This window comes from Erpetoichthys calabaricus, chromosome 17 (assembly GCF_900747795.2).
Source record: "Erpetoichthys calabaricus chromosome 17, fErpCal1.3, whole genome shotgun sequence".
Taxonomy (NCBI): domain Eukaryota; kingdom Metazoa; phylum Chordata; class Cladistia; order Polypteriformes; family Polypteridae; genus Erpetoichthys; species Erpetoichthys calabaricus.
In genome coordinates this window covers 5812257-5835409 of record NC_041410.2, presented here as the reverse complement: position 1 = coordinate 5835409, position 23153 = coordinate 5812257, and the positions used below count along the sequence as shown (strand labels likewise).

The window sequence follows — 23153 nt, the reverse complement described above, 5'->3', positions numbered from 1 at the left end:
GTCAGTAGACGGATTGGGAGAGCGTTGGGGATTATGAGGTCGCTGGAAAGGAGTGTGTAGTGCTCTCAATATCTGTGCAAAAGGACGAAGGTCCAAGTCATTAGAGTTCTGGTGCTTTCTGTTTTGCTATATGGTTGAAAGACATGGACGCTATCCAGTGATCTGAGATGAAGACCGGACTCCCTTCAGTACTGCGTCTCTTTGGAAAATCCTTGAGTACCACTAGTTTGACTTTGTGTTGCTCGTGGAGTCCCAAGTGAGGCACATGACCTGCATTGTGGGGGAGTGTCAGTTATGGCACCACGGCCATGTGGCACGATTCCCCGAGGGTGATCTGGCTCACAGAATCCTCATTGCTGAGGACCTGAGTGGCTGGACCAGGCCAAGGGAACACCTATGTCACACCTGGCTGTGGCAGGTAGAGGGTCATTTCCGGGGAGTGGGACTTGCCCACGTGTCTACCTTGGGGGTTGCCAACTGGGATCCTAAGCTCTTTCATTGTGTGGTGGGTGCAGCAACACACTCTACCAGTGCATGCTCCCCAAGCTGACTTGATCACTAAATTAATTTTTATCTAATGCCATCATTTCTGTTATAAGTGGTTAGTGGAAAGGTGGACACAGTGGAAGGTGGTATTATAAAATAATGGCTGTAAACAAAAAAGAACTCCAGTATAGTTTCTTACCACAATGTGGTGGAAGAGGCTGGCAGAGCTAAAGGTGTTCCATGACAACCAAGCATGAAGAGAATGGGCAGCATTAGGCCTTTACCTTTGCTGTCTTCTTCTCTTCAGCCTCTGCATCCAGTAAATCAAGGGTCAGTTCTGAAATGAAGCTGACCTTCCTGATTGGTTTATTCAAGGATCTGGTGTTTGCACAGAACGTATATTAACAACTGGACTGACAGAACATCTACAAATGTGTGCCACACACATTAAAATACCTCAGTCTCCTCAAATAAAAAAGCATGCCCTATGTCGCTTAGTACAGTAGGTCTGAATTGTTAACACAATCTACTGTACTGAAGTGTTGGACACCAGATATTTATAGGATTGCATCATCCCTTCCTACCATATCCTTATGATCGTAGTTTTTAAGACTTATTGTGCTTCATACTTCCTTGAAACCAGCTGTTTAAAAATCAGATTGGTGGACACTGAAGATATTCAATGCCTGTTAAGAATAACTTCCCTAAAAATAACTGTTCTCAGAAAGAAGGAAAATCTTTTCATCTTATTTTCAGAAAGGATGAACAGATAAAAGCAGCATTATTACTTTTAGGTAGAGGGCACCCTGAGAAGCTTTGACTATTTTTGAACTTCATAATGCTATGTGATAGTCTTTTCTTTCCCTCTCAGGCAATGTGATTGTAGGACACTTGCCGTCTGTGTGGGAATTAAGTAAACATTTGGGGTCAGCCAACTAGAAGTTGAGTCAGAAGGTAAAGTGTTTGACTTCAGCTACTGTAAGACTCACAGTGTCCTGTCCTCTCATGTTTTCTAGTTTTGTTTTTGTAACAAATTATCTTTTTAAAAAGTACCTACCTTGCATTTGTGTAAAAAAAGCCCTTGAAAAGGTAGTATTGGTTACAAAAACAATCGACATTAAGGTGAAGGTTATTTTTATTCCAGCTGGCTGATGATAATAACTGCAGGTATCCCTATAGGTGGCTGGATTTGATTACAAGTCTGTCCTACTGGAAAGTGAATGGCACTGCTAAGGCTCGCTGCAGCCAGCTTGTGTAACTAGAGCACAGCAATGGTTCACAGAGACTGGGATGAACATTTCCTCGGGTGATAATATGTGTGAGATTTCAGTGCACTTTTAACATAATCTTCAATAGAGGATGCAGCAGGTTAAGTAACACTAGATAGATAGATAGATAGATAGATAGATAGATAGATAGATAGATAGATAGATAGATAGATAGATAGATAGATAGATAGATAGATAGATAGATAGATAGATTATTAATCCCACATACTCCAGCAGCAGCATACTGATACAAAAAAGAATATTAAAGAGTAATAAAAATGCAGGTAAAAACAGACAATAACTTTGAATAATGTTAACGTTTACCCCCCCTGGTGGAATTGAAGAGTCGCATAGTGTGTGGGAGGAACGATCTCCTCAGTCTGTCAGTGGAGCAGGACGGTGACAGCAGTCTGTCACTGAAGCTGCTCCTCTGTCTGGAGATGATCCTGTTCAGTGGAAGCAGTGGATTCGCCCGTCGCTCTGCCATGGATGTCAAACTGTCCAGCTCCATGCCTACAATAGAGCCTGCCTTCCTCACCAGTTTGTCCAGGCATTAGGCATCCTTCTTCTTAATGCTGCCTCCCCAGCACACCACTGCGTAGAAGAGGGCGCTCGCCACAACCATCTGATAGAACATCAACATCTGTTGAAGGACGCCAGTCTTCTAAGGAAGTATAGCCGCTAATGCTGCTTTTCAATTTAATTTTCTTTTTTTGACACAGAAGCAAAAAAAGGACACTATATAGGGCTTGGTATTACATGTAACCTCGTAGCAAAAACAATTTCAGATTGTCATTTTTAAGTGTTCATGGCTACTGTGCTATCTCCAAAACATTCCAGGAAGTAACCAATATAGTACGTACACAAATATTTAAATTTCTATAAAAAAATCCAGATATAATTATGGTAAGTATATCAGAATTTTCATAATGGGACATAAGACATAAAATTATATATTTAATAACTCTAGGTAATTGACTATTTTTTATGAATCTGCCTTTTTTCTATTACTAGGGGACTCCGCCCCCTGCTCGCTTCACTCGTTTGGTTTACTGGATATACAAGTTAAAGAGATTGTTATTTTCATGGGAATTAGTACATATGCATTATTTTACTTTAAAACTTTAGTAAAAATAATATTTGGAATTAACTTTTCTTCAAGATCGCATTGAATTTTGATTCCGTGTTTGGACTTACATCGTGACAATGCAACGTATAACTGCCTGTGAGTGAATATCGTTACTTCTCTCTAATAAATAAACCGACTTTTTCAAATGTTTGTCCCTACCCTTAATTCTTCTCTTAGTCGTTGACGTGCCATCTGGAACGTATAAAATTATTGTTCTGATAAAATTTATCAGAGCTGACAGCACAGGAAGTGTGTCTGACAAAAGCATTCACACGACTGAGGTTAGATGACCGTGCTCTTGTTTGAAAATAGTTGAAGTAGGGTGTGACTTGAAAGAATCTCATGTTAAAAGTCTCCGTCTCACGGGACTTCATACCACGCCAATGTGGAATCTTTTAATAATTCTCACTGGCAACACGAATTAGACGATCTACAAGTCTCTGACTTAAAGTTTAAATCTGAACAATATTTTCAATTTCTTTTCACTGTTCCATTATTTCACCGAGTAATAATTTCCATTTGTTTGCACTAATGTGATCTTTCCTATCCTTTTTTTGAGACTTTCGAATTTTCGTACTTCCATTATCTCTAACCTGCTCTACATGTGTACCGCGCCAACGTTTTTGAATTCTTTACAACCTTCTTTACTTTGTCATCTACTCTTTGTCTTTTATTTCTGGCCCTGGGCGTTGTTAAATCTCTCGGCACAAATCTTGTCTCACGGGACTTGAAAGTATCCCTCTGAATAAGTCACGTCTCGTCCCAAGCAAAAAAATCTCATCTCGTCCAAGGATTTTTTTATTATAATAGAGAGACAATTTGAAAAGAAGGCTATCAGAATCAGTGAGCAGTAATACAAAAAAATACAAACAATGACATAATCATCCCCTTTCAAACAGACGATTGTTTAAATTAAGCTGTAAAAATTTTCATAATAAGTCCATCTCCGCATAATTCACTAAAGGTTTGTGATGATTTGCAGGATGAGGTAGATATAGTTAAATGACGGCACTAGCAGTTATCCTAAATCTTTTCAGAAGCACCCACTAGATCTGATTTCCTATAGTGCACCGGTTTCTTAATATTATTGTTTACTTATTCACAGCATGAAAGGTAAAAATCTGTAATTGCTCTTAATATTGAATTGGTTGAGAAATATACCCAAAAAACCATGACACAATTGTTAATTCTTAATATACCTTAATTTTGAACATGTGTTATACAGTGGACCACTCTTCAATGTGGTTCATATTATAATTGCTCATGAAAACAGATTTCTGATTAATTGTTCTTGCCTTTTTTCATTTTTTTTTAAAAATTTGGACCCAATTTAACATAAACTGTCACTTCTGTAATCACAGCTTACAAAGGTAACAGACCTATAGTGGTATGGGTGTAGAAATGAGCAAGAGAGAACATTGTAGGATGAGACGAATAAAAAATTACTGGAAATAGCCATATATTTATGATATTTTTCAATCCTGTTATTAAACAAGCATATAAAGAATGAATGTTCTACAAGATTAAGAAAAACTAAACAGCATAAGTACATTTTTATTTTAAGCTTAATGTACTGTAATAGTTTCTGATTACAGTTTAAATGTTGTGTTTATATACATCACAATTGCACATTTATTTTTATGGAGTAATGGCAAAGAGAATTACACAAACAGAGAATATAACAGCTAATTTATTTATTTGTATGCCGAAATACTGATGAGTCAAAGGGAATACACGAGGAAAGGATAGAGGTGTGGGACCTCAGCCTTTAATAGCGTCAGTAACTGCAGACATGGTTCCTACCAAGTTCTTGACAATAGCTAGTTTTAGCTGTTAATATATCACAGATTATCCCATGAGTCAGGAAGAAGCTTGCCTAAATTCCTATTACTGTTAACTTTAAAAAAAATAATAGCAGTAGAGAAAAACAGATAGATAGATAGATAGATAGATAGATAGATAGATAGATAGATAGATAGATAGATAGATAGATAGATAGATAGATAGATAGATAGATAGATAGATAGATAGATAGATAGATACTTTATTAATCCCAAGGGGAAATTCACATGTTAAAAGTTTGTTATCACATAGTTATTTGGTAATATCCATGATCTGAAATCATCTTTTCTATTACATGGTTACAGGAACATATACCATCTGAGTTTAAATGCAAGGCAGAGATACAGTCTTAAAAGGTGACCTACGAAAGTATATGTGATATTCAAATTAACATATACTTACTGGCACTTCTGATTAAAAGTACTTTCAAAATAAGTGCATGACAGCAAACTTGAAAACAGATAGACACATGATCTGCCAAGGGAATAGTTCAATTTTCTTATAGCTGTCAATTAACAAACATTATTTCAGTTTATCTAGGCCTTGACATAATAATTCATTAATAAATATGTATTATAATAGGATGGGATAGTCAAACCATATTAAAAAAGTTAAAACCAAGAGAACTGAGAAGACATGGAGTGACTTAAGCAACCTCAGATCAAGTTTCCCAGCCCCTGAAGTAAGGCATAAACTTAGCTATATATGAGTTGCTTAATGCAACAATTGTGTCTGTCTCTTTCAGAGGAGTTTATCATAAACATTTTGTATTTAGTAAGATGATGTCTCATCAAGAGCCAGCTTCTGTAGCCGAGGATTGAGAGGAGTCCGATGAGGTGGCTCAGGCATCTGATCAGGATGCCTCCTGGATGCCTCCCTGGTGAGGTGTTCCGGGCACGTCTAACCGGGAGAAGACCCAGGACACGCTGGAGGGACTATGTCTCTCGGCTGGCCTGGGAACGCCTCGGGATTCCCCTGGAAAAGGCTAGAAGAAGTGCCCGGGGAGAGGGAAGTCTGGGCATCTCTGCTCAAGCTGCTGCCCCTGTGACCCAATCTCGGATAAGCAGAAGAGGACGGATGGTATGATGATGTCTGGGTGTATTGTTGCATTGAACTAATTATATATTTGTGCTTACTGACATTCCCTGCGTGGAGTTTGCATGTTCTCCCCGTGTCCGCGTGGGTTTCCTGCCACAGTCCAGAGACATGCAGATTAGGTGCATTGGCGATCCTAAATTATCCCTAGTGTGTGCCCTGCGGTGGGTTGGCACCCTGCCCGGGGTTTGTTCCTGCCTTGTGCCCTGTGCTGGGATTGGCTCCAGCAGACCCCTGTGACCCTGTGTTAGGATATAGCGGGTTGGAGAATGACTGACTGCTTACTGACATAGTAAATGTATTTTTGTATGTTGTGTTCTAGGACTCAGTTTTGTTGGTTTTACATTTTCTTGTGAGGATCTTTTCATCATAGGATGTTGTTAGGTTATATATTTGGGATAAACAATGTTTGCTTAATTTCTTCTAACCACCATCTTTCTCTTTTGTTGTAGAATCCTGGCGACAGTAGGATCCGAATTTGACCTTCGAACTCTGCGAGCTGTACGTGTTCTGCGGCCCCTGAAACTAGTATCAGGAATCCCAAGTACGTTAGAGAGACTGGCTTTCTAAGTGGCATTTATGGCTTTATGTTAGAGTTAAATTACTGAGAAATTTTTGGAAGCATTTTATTATTATTATTGTTATTATTATTATTAATGCTCATTTGGCAGATTCCTTTATCCAAGGTGTCTTACAAGCTCAGAGCACATTACAGACTTTCACATATGTTTTACAGTTGTAGCGCAGAGAGTATAAGTGACTTGCTCAAAATCACAATCGGCAGCCTTGAATTTCTCTTGTCACTTGACTATGCTGTCTTCTAGATTAGAAATCACATCTCATTCACAAAGAATTTTTCTGCTTCATTCTTAATTCAAAATAAAAAATTGCAATCATGGGTTTGTCAGTTTTAGTCTTTCAATGAGGGCAAATCTTTTGTTTTAAGCTGGATTGCTTCACAAACCATGATGAGCGTAATTACTTTAGTAATTGTAATCATTCACTGCCTCATAAGGGCGCAAATGGCTTCACATGGTATTAAGCACAATCTTGGACTGTTATGAAAGCTGACCCCTGACGTCCAATTCTTTCCAGCATTACCAGCAGCATATGTAAACTGGAACCTGTGATGAAAATTGTGACTGTTACAATTGTCATTTATTTCAGTAGTAAGCAGTTATCATGTAGTTACCAGAAAACATCCCGTCACTCTACTTTAAATGTTAACTGTATATTAATCTCATTGTCAGTAGAATAATAAATTAATATAAACAAAATTAATATATCGGTGTCAAACTAGTATTTAAAATCTAACAAAGAAGATAAATCTGAAGTAATGTAGGCCAGTTCTGCATTTTGCTTACCAAACAACGGTATTGTCTCCTTTTATCTTGTGTGCTTAGTTATGTTTTTTTATCTTAAAAAGGTGTATGTTTTAATATATGTTTTCATTTTTTACTATCAGTTCAGTTGTGTTGTCTGTTCAGGAAGTTCACTTAGGAGGAAAGCTGTAGCCATTGTCTGTCTGTAACTTTATTGAGACACACAATGAATGTGAACAGCTGATGGTAGTGCATTAACGTCTGCTTTGCATTGCACAGTTGATACAATACCATTATCTGCTGCTTACTGTCATACATTTGTGTTTTATTGTCAGACATGAGGGGCCAACATGTTTTCGATTACTTCTTCTCATCTGATCTCTGTCATAGTTTGGTGTCAAATTCATAATGTAACATAAGAATCTGCACATTATTTCACCATCCTTTAGAGTAAATTGGATTCTGTTTGTTGTTGTCTGATATGAGGGCTCCAGTGAGAGTTTTAATAGTTGCTCATTGTGCTGAATGTTCAGTTGTCTCCATCTTAGTTTTTTTCCAGAACTGTAACAATACAAGCAATGATACAGAAGCCAAAAATAAGCTCCTTGCTTCTTGGATTGAAATTTATAGATATGTATGCTTCACCAAATGAGAGAGATGCTCCTTTCCTGTTTACCCAGAATCTGACCACTCTGACACTAGAGGGTGCTGTCACTCCTCAAACCACGCAGACAAACGTCCAAGACACCAAGTAAAAGCACCTAGAATTCTTTTTTAATTATTTCTTTTCCCAATATTGTGCTCCAAAGCACCATAATCACCCCAATAAATAATAAATCAATACTACAATCCAATAAATCAATCCTCCTCTCCCAGCAGCTCCGTCACACAGCTTGCTGAGTCTCCCATAGTCCTTTATATGTAGTCCTTGACCCGGAAGTGCTTCAGTCCTTCTGGCCATGTGATTCAATAGCACTTCCAGGTCAGATGAAGACATATTTTTCTTCAGCCCTGAAGTACTTCTGTTCTTCCGTCCCTGTGACTTGGGAGTACTTCCGGGCTATAGGGAAAATAAAAATTCCCATGTCTCCCTGCAGCATCACATGATGGCACCCATGGCACCCAGCAGGGCTGTGAAGCCAAACTCCATCTGCCATGGTGCTCTGCGGGAATCCGGGGCACCTCCATGCTGCAGGGAAGATGCCATCTAGCGCCTTGGATGTGTCTGCTGGGATGAGCTGCCGGCCATCTATCACACAATTTATCTACGTTTCATGTAGTCCTGTCATAAAATATCTTTTTTTTTTCCTATGCTTTGTTAGGAATCGACAAGACTCTTATGTTTTTAACCTATTGGCAAAATGTTATTGTTTTGTCAAAATTTCCACAGCTACCTTTATGTGGTGCCATCTAGCACATCAAGCAGCTATAACATTTTCTGATCCTACAACTCACACACCACAGTTTTACACATTTGTGGGGCTGTTTACAGCCGTAACCTTGATTTTAAAGTTACCAATTACCCTTGCATGTCATTCACTGTGCAGCTACATCATAAAAGTGTTCACAGTCAGTATTTGAATGCTATATATGTACTGTATAGCTTTTATAGGCTTATAGGGATATTATCGACACATAGAAAGTACAGTGAGCTTCTTACTTGCATGTGCTAATTGGCATGGAGCACGTCACCACTGTCTAGCACCATCATAAGTGAGTATAACACCCTTACTTCAAAACTTCTGTCTTCCTTATATAAATGCCCCAAAATGGAGAAATCAGTTTCTTCATCTGTTCTTACGTGTGTTCTTCACCTTGCATTTCTCCCATATCTTTCTTCATCTGCCACCTACATGTCACCATCTAAACTACTGTACTGTATATGCTGGCTCATCTCTACGCTCATGAAGTCATAGTTTTTTAGTTTTTTTATACTTTGATATAGAAAAAAGTGTTGCAATTTCTACATGATGTGAACAAAATGTTTGCAAATACCCTTAAATAAAAGTCTGAAATGTGCACTTTAATCACATTTGAATTGTTAGATCTGTCATTTTAATCTGTGCAGCAGAGTGGTAAATCAAGGAAATATGCGCCCTTGTCCCAGACATTATAGAAGGCACTGTATATACTGTGTGTGTATATATATATATATATATATATATATATATATATATATATATATATATATATATATATAGTGGAATATGACCCAGACACAGACAGGCAGACATGTTTGTATTACCCCACACGCGGTTATTGTGGTTTTCCATAGTTCACAATTCTGCACAGCAAACCCCAATACCCTACAGTTCTGGCCATCACAATGCCTTCTCTTTGTCTTCAGACCGCCTCCTTCTCCCCTCCAGAGACCTCGTCCACTCTACTCTCCCGACTCAAGTCATCCTCTGAAGGGAGGCGGCCCCTTTAAATAAGCATCTGGATGTGCTCCAGGTGTGTTCCCGGCAATCTCCCACTGACACGCCCTAGTGTGGCGGAAGTGCCGGCTGTATCCCTGGAAGCACTCCGGGTGTCCCTGCTTTTCTTCCCCCCAGCACTTCCGGGTGTGGTGAAAGTGCTGAGGTCCAGGGCCCTTCAGGTATTGGGGTGCCCCCTGGTGGTGACCACGGGCCCCTACAGGGTCGAGCTTCCCAGCTCTGTACCCGTGGCCCCCAGGGCGGTTGCCCCCTCGAGGTCTGGAGGAGGCACAAGCCCTCCTCCAGTCTTCTAGGGTGTCCCGGCTGGGTACCACCCCCACCTGGGTACCACAAAATATATATATATATATATATATATATATATATATATATATATATATATATATATATATATATATATATATATATATATATATATATATGTTGCATAGTTTACTGTCAAATAATGCAAAGAGTACACGACACGTGTTTCGCCCTCATTTGGGCTCATCAGGCGTACACACACAGTGGCGCAGTGTAAAGGGGCTTCGTCTCTGACACTGACGCTCGAGGTTTGATCCCCGAGAGGCGGGTGCAGTGAGTGTGTACGCCTGATGAGCCCAAATGAGGGCGAAACACGTGTCGCGTACTCTTTGCATTATTTGACAGTAAACTATGCAACATTCCATGATCTGCTTCTCGCTACTGAAGAGGGCACCGTGGCGGATGTTTGCCGAATGGCAGACCAACCACAAGCGTTACCTGGTAGGTAACCACCCACACAATTTAGGTCGTCAAGACTCAGATTACGAATGCAATGAATGTAATGTAATATATATAATATATATATATATATATATATATATATATATATATATATATATATATATATATATATATATGTATATATATCTTCTTACATAATACGCTACCATGGCTGTTCTTTTGTCTGTCCAAGATTTTTAAATCACCTGTAGCTCGCAAACCATTTGAACTATTGAACTTAAATTTGGTACACATATACTACGTGACGTCTACTATCCGCTTTCAGGGCGATGATTGACCTCCAAGGTTATTTCTCTTTTTATTTTATTTTATTGTAGAGTCAACTCTCGGCAGTGGCCAACAGGGCAGCCATGCTCTGCATGCATACGGGCGTCGCTCTCATTTCCTACCACCTTCGCTGTCACTTCCCCTACCTCTTCATATCCTAAATCATTCTTGAGGCAGATTGAAGACTTATGTGTAAAATTAAAGAAAACGTACTAAGTAATTGCAACACAAACACTGACTTAATCAGTTTTAACGCGAAAAGATGCCGACAAAAGAAGAGAAGAAACAGGCCGCTACGGTGGAGAAAATAAGAGCTGCTCAGGAAACAGTAAGCGCATCAACCTCTGAGCAAACGAATGATAAACACAGAGAGAAAGAGGATGAAAACTAGGAATGCAAGTCAAGTGTATTCACTGTTACTGGTATATATATGTAATATACTGTATGTGTGTATATTAATCAGAATCATTTGGCTCCAGCAAATACAGCTACCTAATGACAAGTTTTTAAAGTCAAGTCAGTAATTCAAATCAAAAACATTAGCTAAGTTAAAAACGTAATTAAATCATAAAAGTTCATTAGCCACTGAAGTAATAGTTCAAACATAAAAGATCATGAGCTTGAGCTTCTTAGAAGTCTTCATATGGTAGATATAAAGTTAAGGGACTTGTCTTGACATTATATCTTTGTTAAAGTGCAATTGGCAAATTTTGCCTGAAATATTTAAAGCCTGTATACTTTGTGAAAGTTGTTATGAGCAACATGCTTTGAAAAAGGCAATACCAAAAAGTCAAAATTTGAATTTGAAAGGTTTCTTAGGCAGATCACTTTGGGTATTAATGCCATGCTTGTTATTCACCTCCCTGTTTTAATGTAATCATAATAACATCCACTGGTTATTTATAATAATTACTACTCTGCCATCTGCTGACTATTTATAAACAAGAAGACAAAGAGAAATTAAAATTAGAGAGGGCCCTTAACTTTTTTTTGCACATGTAGCTTCAGCTGCACACAGATGTACTCCACTACAAGTGCTTCCCTTTCCGGGCTTTGCATTTACAATCAGAGCTCTTCAGTCTCTTTGGCAATATGAGAAGATAATCAGACAATATTACAGTGTGTATGTACATGTGCGTGTGTATGCACGTGTCAATGGCCTCTGTGTGTTATTATCTCTTCTTCCTTTGTTTCCAGGTTTACAAGTGGTCCTTAAGTCTATCATGAAGGCCATGATACCTCTGCTACAGATCGGACTGCTCTTGTTTTTTGCTATTCTTATGTTTGCCATCATTGGACTAGAATTCTACATGGGCAAATTCCACACCACCTGCTTTGACATTATCACAAGTGAGTAGAACTGGGGTGAAGTCAAACAATAGTTCACTATCACTTATATACTACTTATTTGCTTTTTTTAATTATATATTTAATGGCAATAAACCTTTTTGTATTTATTTTCTCCACACTAAACTTGCCAACACGCTTTACAGACATAGTGTGGTGTGTTATGTGATTCACTTAGGGTGACGCATAGGGTGTTAGTTATACAGAATGTTTTGAACCAGCAGCCATATAGCTTACAAAAATACACACCAAAGAAGCACATCCTCTGCTATGAATAGGAGAATCGTAAGAAATCTTAAATATCAAATTAGGCTTGCAACAAATTATTTATGTGGTGCTATAAGTCCGTCCATTATCCAACCCGCTATATCCTAACTACAGGGTCATGGGGGTCTGCTGGAGCCAATCCCAGCCAACACAGGGCGCAAGGCAGGAAATAAACCCCGGGCAGGGCGCCAGCCCACCGCAGGGCACACACACACACACACACACACACCCACACACCAAGCACACACTAGGGACAATTTAGAATCGCCAATGCACCTAATCTGCATGTCTGTGGAAACCCACGCAGACACTGGGAGAACATGCAAACTGCGAGGCAGCAGCACTACCCACTGTGCCACCGTGCCGCCCGGTACAATAAATGTATGTCAAAATGCTCATGGTCAGTTAAATAAACTGAAATGTATGTGTTAATATTCACATGCTATATATTAAGAGCTGATTCACCTTCGCCCCTCAACCAGTGAACACTAATCCAGCATGGAAGTCACAGCATTGTATGCACTGACGTGGGCTGAAAGGTTTCTCAGGTTCAACTGGAGATGTGACTTCAGTAAAGAGAAGACAAATCATCGAGCAGGAGTAACAAAAAGATATTTTTGAGTAAGGCATTGAATTGACAACCTTGGATTTTATAGACCCAGGCTTTTAGGTTAGGCCACATTCTTGTCTCAGTTTTAAAGCTTTCTAATACTTATTAAGGCAAATACAGCGGTTTTTCCACCTATCATCTATACTGTATGTAGGGACTAGAGTAAGACTACATCAGTGTTCACCTGAACGTGAGTATTACTGTCACTCGTCAACAAATATATTGCATTTTTTATTTTTCAGTGTGGTATGGCCTTTCAATTATTTTTTTAAAGCAAATAAATATATATCTTTATAAAATAAAGATAACTATGAAAGCTGTATAGATAGATAGATAGATGTGAAAGGCACTATATGATAGATAGATAGATAGATAGATTGAAAGGCACTATATAATGATAGATACTTTATTAATCCCAAGAATAAAATTCACATACTCCAGCAGCAGCATACTGATAAAAACAATATTAAATTAAAGAGTGATAACAATGCAGGTATAACAGACAATAACTTTGTATAATATTAATGCTTACCCCCCCGGGGGGTGGAATTGAAGAGTCACATAGTGTGTTGGAGGAGCGATCTCCTCAGTCTGTCAGTGGAGCAGGACGGTGACAGCAGTCTGTTGCTGAAGCTGCTCCTCTGTCTGGAGATGATCCTGTTTAGTGGATGCAGTGGATTCTCCATGATTGACAGGAGTCTGCTCAGCGCCCGTCGCTCTGCCACAGATATCAAACTGTCCAGCTCCATGCCTACAATAGAGCCTGCCTTCCTCACCAGTTTGTCCAGGTGTGAGGTGTCCTTCTTCTTTATGCTGCCTCCCCAGCACACCACCACGTAGAAGACGGCGCTCGCCAAAACCATCTGATAGAACATCTGCAGCATCCTATTGCAGATTTTGAAGGACGCCAGTCTTCTAATGAAGTATAGTCGGCTCTGTCCTCTCTTGCACAGAGCATCAGTATTGGCAGTCCCCTGTACAGTTACACTACACAAAAACATTTTGTTGCATTATAATCAGTCTGGTAGTATTTGATCGAGTCCTTCGTGTTAAGGAGATCTTACATTCATAAACACATAAGAAGTATGAAAGAAACCATTTTTTAAGAAAAAAAAAGCAGCTTATTTTTAAAGGATAATGGAAATGAACACATACACATTGTGGAGAATTTGCACATTTTACAGTTTCCATGGAAAGCAGAATGTAGAAATGTGACGACATAGGTGAAAGGGCCATCTAACTGAGTTCGACTGTACAAGTACTAAAGTAAAATTTCTATACAATTGCAGTTTGTAAATAATTAAACAATCTATTATCCTTTGATTGAATTTTGGCTTTGTCACTTAAATATCAAAAATAACTTTACCTAAATACAGTGCTTGAAATCCAGTATATTAGTTCTTCATAATAGCAGATTTTACTGCAACAATGGGTGTAGCAATTTACACTTTGTTAATTATAGGATAAAAGTTAAAAAAAAAACAAGGGAAATATACATAAATGATTTATTTTAGAATATATGACATAAAATCTGAATGAAATATATTTGTTTCAATAGGGGAGATCCGAGAAGATAAGCCCTGTGGGAATGAATCACCGTCTCGCTTGTGTCCCAATGGTACAGAATGCCGGGGCTACTGGACTGGGCCAAACTACGGCATCACACAGTTTGACAACATCCTCTTTGCTGTGCTCACAGTCTTCCAATGCATCACCATGGAGGGCTGGACAGAGCTTCTTTATTATGTGAGTACAACGTAATCAAAATAACGACGCAAGGAGAGTCATTTTGTTAGATATATGATTATTTGCAGGCACTGACCTGTAGCTGTGTCAATCTTATTTTTTATGTAATACATTATAAGGAAAATATGTGAGAACCCTGGGGTGGGGTTAAGCCTTGGGTTTGATTTCTGAAAAATTTTTTCTGTTGCCCATTTTATGCTGTAGCTGAGAGATCTGCTATCACACTGGCTAGTTTAGCCTTCAGGTCTTGGTTATAAGGAAGTGTTTCTTTGTTTAATTGTAAACTTTTTAAAAGTTTTAAAAATGTTTCATTAACATTAATGTGATTATATTATGTTTAAGTACAGAGAAAAATGTTTAATGTTATAAATTAACACACTAATGTTAATTTAATTAAACTCTTAATAAGCCTTTTTGTGCAAAAGTCCTGAAATAAGAAGACGTCTACAGTTGCTTTCACAGGTGTTACTGTTGCTGTTATTACTTAAAGTCATAATCAAAGATTTAGTAAGCTGAAACCACAACCCATTATGTACCATTTGAACTGTAGTAACAGGGTGTTTCCATTTAATTAGTTTTTTTGATGTAATTGTACTGATGTACACACAAGGTGCTGTAGAGTGTAACCATTTACTTAATAACTGAAGAGTATTACCAAAGGGTCCAATTTACCTACTCAGTTCAATGATTTTTGAATTGTCACACAAATTAACACCTTCTTCAAGTGCGGAGTGGGTTTATGAGAACATGAAGCACTGCCAGTCTCCATAAATGACCAGGAGTACCACTCTTATTCTCACCACCCTTCTAATATTCTTCAAATCAAGCATGTATGTCAAAAAATAATGTTCAACATGGCACCGGCAGAACCTAGTAAGTGCTTTGATGTTTGATAGATAGATAGATAGATAGATAGATAGATAGATAGATAGATAGATAGATAGATAGATAGATAGATAGATACTTTATTAATCCCAAGGGGAAATTCACATACTCATTTTGACGCATTTGATAATATGTGTAAGGGAGTTTGTGCTATCTGGCCCAGATTTTACACTTACAGTTTTAAATACTACTTACGATAGTGTTAGACAACTTACCTGTTGAATACATGGATTACCATATTCATTAAAGTTGTCTTTGGTCTAATCTCCATTTCTCGCTAAAACTCTAAGCATAAACTGTGAATTTAAAAGAAACACTGAGAGAGAAACAAGCTGTTTCTCCCTGCATGTCTACTACAACAATGATTCCAAGAAGAAAACTGCTTTATATATAGAGGAGAGCCCCAATTTAATGTTCCCATAATCAGCATTTTCCCCACATTTAATGTTTTCTGGATATGTTGTTAAACATAAAAGTAGTTCTTGTCTGAACAAATGCAAATCTTTACATCCCTACTATAGCAAGAAATGACCCTGTTCTGGTTTTTGTATCACATCTGATTTTTTTGTTTGTTTTATTGTTCCAATTTATTTTACAGGTGATCAAAATCTGATATGAGCGTGTACAGCTATCTATCTCGAATGTGCATGCACACAAAGAATACAATTATTTTTTTTTTTTAGACAGAAGCAACTTAATAGATAGGTGTTGGTTGCTGCACTACACAGTTTCAGTGTAGGGCATCTATGAATTCATTATCCATTATTGGCAAGGAAGACAAATAGAAAATGAAAAATCTTAGCTGTTGTATTGAGTGCATTCATCACTGCTGTATCTGTGTGAAGAAACCTGTAGATACAGGAGAGGAGACAGGACTGGTGGGAACGAGATGTTGAAGTTTTTGATACAAAATAATGGGTACAAAAGTAATATAAATCCTTTCTGAAAAGTCATGATTCCATCTTATGTATTACTGATCAATCTTCTCTGAAAAGATCAGAGCTGTGTCACATATGAGTGAAAAAGTGGGAATTGAGCTACATTGTGAACATAACCTGATTTTGTTCTCAAAAATACACCATACGGTTATATACATTGGGCTGCAATCCGATGTCAGACCATCATAGTTTAACAAAGGCAGTGTTGCAAATCATGAACAGGAGTAACAATCTGAAGCTACAAAAATTAATAGAATAATTCCACAAATTAAACAGAACAATTCAGGACACATAGAGATTGGATTGTAACAACAAACCACAAAAATAACTGCAGAAAGACTATAAAAAGACTTAAACACAGCACACCTAGACCTGTACTAAAGGAATCCTGACAAATCAGTGACAGTTTCCTTCATTTAATATTTTTCCTGCATGTCAGTTTCTAGAAAAATAAAAAATAGATAGATAGATATAGATGTGAAAGGCACTATATAATAGATAGATAAATACATAGATAGGTTCTATTCTATCTATCTATCTATCTATCTATCTATCTATCTATCTATTATATAGTGCCTTTCACATCTATCTATCTATCTATTATATAGTGCCTTTCACATCTATCTATCTATCTATCTATCTATCTATCTATCTATCTATCTATCTATCTTTACATTGCCATTCATATCTATCTATTTTTTTTATGACTATTTTATATTGTGGCGGACGGCTGGGTCCCATGCCCGGCCGAGACTCCCCTTCAATATATATTCAGGGGGAGCAGCCCTGGACAGTGCAATACCTCCCCCTGGACGCTGGATGGCTGCCCCCCTGGGTTGGAGTGGTGCCTCAGCCTCCCACAGGGCTCCATGGGAGATGCAGTTCTCCACAGCCCTTTTGGGATCTAGGGTGGCCGCCAGGGGGCGCTGCATGGGCTCCTGAGCCCAAGTGGACGACTCTTCAGCCCCACCTGGGAGTGCAATCGGAAACAGGTGATCAAGCACCTGGAGCAGATCCGGGTGGGCCATAAAAGGAGCCAGCAAGCACTAGTCAATGGCCAGAGTCAGGAGGAGGATGACAAAGCTTGTGGAGGAGTGGTGGGAGAAGAGAGAAGAGAGGAGTGTGGGTTTTGTGCTTGAGCTTGTGTTTGGGACTGTGTTGTGGCTGGGGGACACGGGGAAGACATGCCCTCCATCTGAATAAAATAAGAGTTTGTTTTATTTTTTATACATGCCTCCGTGTCCTGTCTGTGTTGGGTCAGGCGCAATATAGTGCCTTTATTACAATATATATTTATTAGTAATGACTGTATCAACATGCATCTGAAAAAGTAATAAATAAGTGCAGGTTACTTCTGTGCTAATGAAAATAAAAATGAAAAATTAGCCACACTACATTTTGTCTTCCTTAATCCATATTTTTCTAAGATTTTACATTAACCAAAAATGCTACTTTATATTTCAGGCAGCTAACATAAACATTTGATTCTAAACGTTTTGCATTACATTATTTGTCAGTTATTATTGGCAATATTCTTCATGCTATGTTTTATCTTACTATCCCATTCTGCATAGTTTTTATTTCTTTATTTTTTTATTCCTGTCCTTTGTTTAGCCAAACAAGGCAGTTTGATGTGTTACCTTCAAGCTTGTCATTAAAAGGATTGAAGATACCGTTAAAGTCCTGTGTGTCAGTTTTCTAATTCACTTTTTGTTCTCACTGCAGGTATTTTAATTGCAGGTAAAGGCCTCTTACATGGCACCTGCATTCCATTACCATAGTGGGTATAGTTGTTCTGCCCCGCCAGTGTGAATTTGCCTCTCTACCTTACAGGCATTCCTTGCAGAATTTTCCACAGATGCTGGTCTCTGCCTTGGCACCTTTTGTCAGCTGAACACCCCTACGCACAAGCTACATTTTAATTATATATTATTATATACTATTTATTTTTTTACAGTGTGAGCCATACTGATTTAAGAGATTTATTTACTGCCTCACATTTAGTTGGAAACGGAAATGAAACCAGCAACATTTTGATTTTAAGTGTACTGTCAGTTTGTATGGCAGTTTTGCTTATTTATTTTAACATATTATTAATTTATTTTCGGTGTTTAGGAGAGATGGCAGAGGAGTTTTTAAGCAGAATGTTTAATGGAATCTTAGAAAGTGAGAGGACGCATGATGAGTGGAGAAGAAGTGTACTGGTGCTGATATTTAAGAATAAGGGGGATATGCAGGACTGCAGTAACTACAGGGGGATAAAATTGATGAGCCACAGCATGAAGTTATGGGAAAGAGTAGTGGAAGCTCAGTTAAGAAGTGAGGTGATGATTAGTGAGCAGCAGTGTGGTTTCATGCCAAGAAAGAGCACCACAGATGTGATGTTTACTCTGAGGGTGTTGATGGAGAAGTTTAGAGAAGGCCAGAAGGAGTCGCATTGCGTCTTTGTGGACCTGGAGAAAGCAAATGACAGGGTGAGGAGAGAGGAGCTGTGGTATTGTATGAGGAAGTTGGGAGTGGCAGAGAAGTATGTAAGAGTTGTACAGGATATGTACGAGGTAAGTGTGACCGTGGTGAGGTCTGCGGTAGGAGTGACGGAGGTGGGATTACATTAGGGATCGGCTCTGAGCCCTTTCTTATTTGCAATGATGGTGGACAGGTTGACAGACGAGATTAGACAGGAGTCCCCGTGGACTATGATGTTTGCTGACGACATTGTGATCTGTAACGATAGCAGGGAGCAGGGTGAGGAGACCCTGGAGAGGTGGAGATATGCTCTAGAGAGGAGAGGAATGAAGGTCAGTAGGAACAAGACAGAATACATGTGTGTGAATGAGAGGGAGGTCAGTGGAATGGTGAGGATGCAGGGAGTAGAGTTGGCGAAGGTGGGATCAGCAGTACAGAGTAATGGGAATTGTGGAAGAGAAGTGAAAAAGAGAGTACAGGCAGGGTGGAATGTGTGGAGAAGAGTGTCAGGAGTGATTTGTGACAGACGGGTATCAGCAAGAGTGAAAGGGAAGGTCTACAGGACAGTAGTGAGACCAGCTGTGTTATATGGGTTGGAGACAGTGGCCTGACCAGAAAGCAGGAGACAGAGCTGGAGGTGGCAGAGTTAAAGATGTTAAGATTTGCATTGGGTGTGACAAGGATGGACAGGATTAGAAATGAGGACATTATTGGGTCAAGTTGGACAGTTGGGAGACAAAGTCAGAGAGGCGAGATTACGTTGGTTTGGACATGTGCAGAGGAGAGATAAGGGGTATATTGGGAGAAGGATGCTAAGGATAGAGCTGCCAGGGAAGAGGAAAAGAGGAAGGCCTAAGAGAAGGTTTATGGATGTGGTGAGAGAGGACATGGAGGTGATGGGTGTAACAAAACAAGATGACGAGGACAGAAAGATATGGAAGAAGATGATCCACTGTGGCAACCCCTAACGGGAGCAGCTGAAAGAAGAAAAAGATATTATTAATTTATTTTCCCTGCTCCCATACTTCTTTTGAGTCAGTTTGGATGCTGGCAACTGTTTCTTTTCCTGCTTTAATATTATTAGGAGCACTGTTGCTCCGAGGTGCTATGGAAAATATAGGAAATACAAGCTTCATAATAGGAAAACTTATCCAGTGAGTAAATTCAAAGCTATTTGTTATCTGATTTTGCCAAAATGTAACATACCACTAACTTTTCACCTCGTTTCATTACATAAAATAAAACAACAATAATTAACCGAATCAGAAATGACATTTGGCCGCCTTGTTTTATTTGAAGCAATGCATTATCCACTTATGGCATTTCATTTGCTTTTTATTTTCCCTCAAAGAAATCGAAGTAATCTTCAGATTTAGTAGAAAATGAACAGCGATTTTGTGTTTCTTTTAAAAACATGAAAAGAACTGGAAGGTGAAACATCACACATGGTAACTTTTTAATGCTATAACTCACTATAACAAAAACTAGCACCGAACGGTACATGCATAAGTTAAGGCGTGACTTTAAACTATAAAGGGTGGCTCTGCTTTTTCTCAGGTCCAGTATCCTGGGTTCAAATATGACCTCTGGGTCGGAATACCTTTTCATTTCTTTTCTTCAAATTTGATGTGAGCATTAATTGCCAAATCTAAATTGACCCTGTGTGTCTGTGTATGCATTATTAGTAGGCCTTGTGAAGAACCAGCATCCTGTCTAGTGTGGGGTTTAGCCTCCTTGAACTGGATTAAGTGGGTTGGAGGATGTCCTGTTATTATTGACGATAAAAGAAAGCATCATCTTAGCAATAAAACAAATACAGCACATTCAGTATATCATCCAATTCCCTCAGCGTATTTTTCCTCTTCTTATAATGAGAACAGTAGCCGCCTCCGGCATTAATAAGTCACTTGAGAGAGAGGTGCGGCAAACTTAGCTTTAGGAGCAAAGAAGTCTAAAAAGAGAAAGTACATGGAACCTTCCAGAGCTAAAACTACCAGCTGGTGCAAACCAGAAGCCAAAGCTAGCTGCATCCTTGCAGGTACTCCAAATACAATACAGAAGTTGTTCAATTTGAATGTTATTACTTTAAGAAACACTCTTTCTTCTCAGAAAAGTGCTCACTTCCTCCCCCCCAGCCATTCCTGGGTCAGCTGCACTGTTCAGAAAGACACCTGACAGTGACGCACAGCCAAGCGATGGCCCTGCCGCTTTTCAGAGTGAGGCATTGTGTTTAAAGATAAATTTAGAAACAGGATGTACAGCCAGAATGAATGCCATATGAGCTGACAGTGAAGACACGAGCAACTGCCTGATGCTCACCTACCCACTGCACCATAATCTGAAATGTTTCTGCACATTTCCGTACAGAAAAAGAAAAATGTCTTTGATAAACACATAGAATATGCCCCCCTTTTACGTTAATTGTCCATAGCTCCAGAATCTCAAAGGCCAGTCTTTAAGTACAGTGCATAGCAGAACAGTTTGATGTCTCATTAACAACGCTCGTCACTTTGTCAGTGTCAACGTTCTTCAAACTAAAACAATCGCTTGTCTTTTCCTGCAGTTCTCTTATTCTCTAGGGTTAAATGAGATCTGCTTTCCTAGGTATTTCCCATTCTGTAGCTAAGCCTCCTCTTTTTAACACCTGCAGGTCTCTTCATTTTTTAGTTTCTGCCTCCTGTGCTTTTCTTCTATAAATTTGTCACACATCTATTTCTGTTTCCGAATTGTAACTATCTTGTTTGTATTAATCACTTCTATTTTTCTGTCTGCAGAACAGTTGCTGCCTTATTGTATTTTAATGTGGCATGTCTCCAAGGTTCTTATATAAAGGCTAATCAAACTTTAATGGCAAAAAGAAGGAATTGCAGTGCCAACTGGAGAAAAAAAGTAAAGCTTAGTGGAGCTGTTAGCAGAGCTTGAATGTTGGTCTGTTAGACATCAGCAGGACAAACTGGGTCCTAGTGTGCAAACATCAGTGAAGTCTAGTTGAGCATCTTGAGCGTCTACCATACGGGACATTTTGTAGGCATTTTAACTGCCCTAACACACACCAGGGACGTTCTTAGGCATACGCGAACTACGCATCTGTGTAGGGCCCTGACTGTGAGGGGGGCTGCCAGCTTGGCCCCGACTTTTTTTTTTTTTGCTGTGAACCTGGGGCCCCTCAGATTCTGTGCCAGTCCCAGGAAATTCAGTTCAGTGCATCGCGTAGTCTCATTAACAATGGTAATTTATTATCCAAATTGAAATCTTCACCTAAATCCCTAATAATATTGTCACGCTGTCGTAACTTTGCCAAATGCACTTTAGCAAACGTTAATTTTAGAGATTTATTTCGGTTTCTTTCAGAGAGATCCCCATAAAATCATGAAATACCCCTATATTACCGGCCTTTACCAGATCCAGAACAAAATCAATATTTTACCACTCTGCATACGCACAAGCGTACATGTAGGCCTACTGGTCATCTAAGGCCTTTTCCAGACGTTTTATTAGAACACCTTCCTGAGCTCATGAGCATCCGAGGCCTGCACATTTCTGAATCGCGTAGGGCCCCCAATCTGCTAAGAACGGCCCTAACACACACACACTCTAAAGAGGTGGTTCGTGTTTCTGTGTTGTGTGGTAGCTGTCATTACAATTGATTACAACAGAGTGTCTCATTTGTGGTCTTACTGTAAGTGACCAGCAGCCTTCAAAAACACGTGTCACAACTTTAACACCATTTTATAATATTGTCGACGATACCAGGGATGCCAGGGGTACAACTGTGCATTTTTAAAAGATCTGAATAAGAATTTGGACTGATATAATTTAAAAGCACAGGAGCTTTCAGGGTTAATCTGAACCACATTAACATCGATTGAACTGCCTGCCATTTTAGAATTGTATTTTGTACAAATAGCTGCCACTAACAGGAGTGAGGAGTGGTAGCAGATGGTTGAGAACTCTTGAAGCAGGTAAGGTTTAGGGCAGGAAGTCAGACATGCCAAATGAGCATAGTTTAGTTTTTAAAGACTAAGAAATGTTTATTGTAATAATACTAGGGGGCGCTGTCTCCTGCTCGCTTCACTCGGCAACCCCCAGGCGGGCGCTAGCCACTTCGCAGATCTGCCACTCGTGTATGGGGAAGCAGATGTATAATTTAAACAGATTGTTATTTTCATGGGAATTGTTACATATGCATAATAGAATTAACTATTTTACATTATAGCAAGTAATTAACTATAGTAAAAAATAGTAAAACGTAATAAATTGAAAGAAAATTATGTTTCATGCT

At 39.0% G+C, this 23153-nt stretch overlaps 1 protein-coding gene across 1 annotated transcript in view; it reads left to right on the top strand.

Moving 5' to 3' along the window:
- Positions 1 to 23153, top strand: part of LOC114667235 (voltage-dependent P/Q-type calcium channel subunit alpha-1A-like) — a 476759-nt gene that overhangs the window by 239574 nt on the left and 214032 nt on the right. Inside the window, exons 4-6 of the mRNA XM_051920739.1 lie at positions 6273 to 6364; positions 11810 to 11962; positions 14395 to 14582. Coding sequence (XP_051776699.1) covers positions 6273 to 6364; positions 11810 to 11962; positions 14395 to 14582 — 433 coding nt within the window. The remainder of the gene's footprint in view (positions 1 to 6272; positions 6365 to 11809; positions 11963 to 14394; positions 14583 to 23153) is intronic.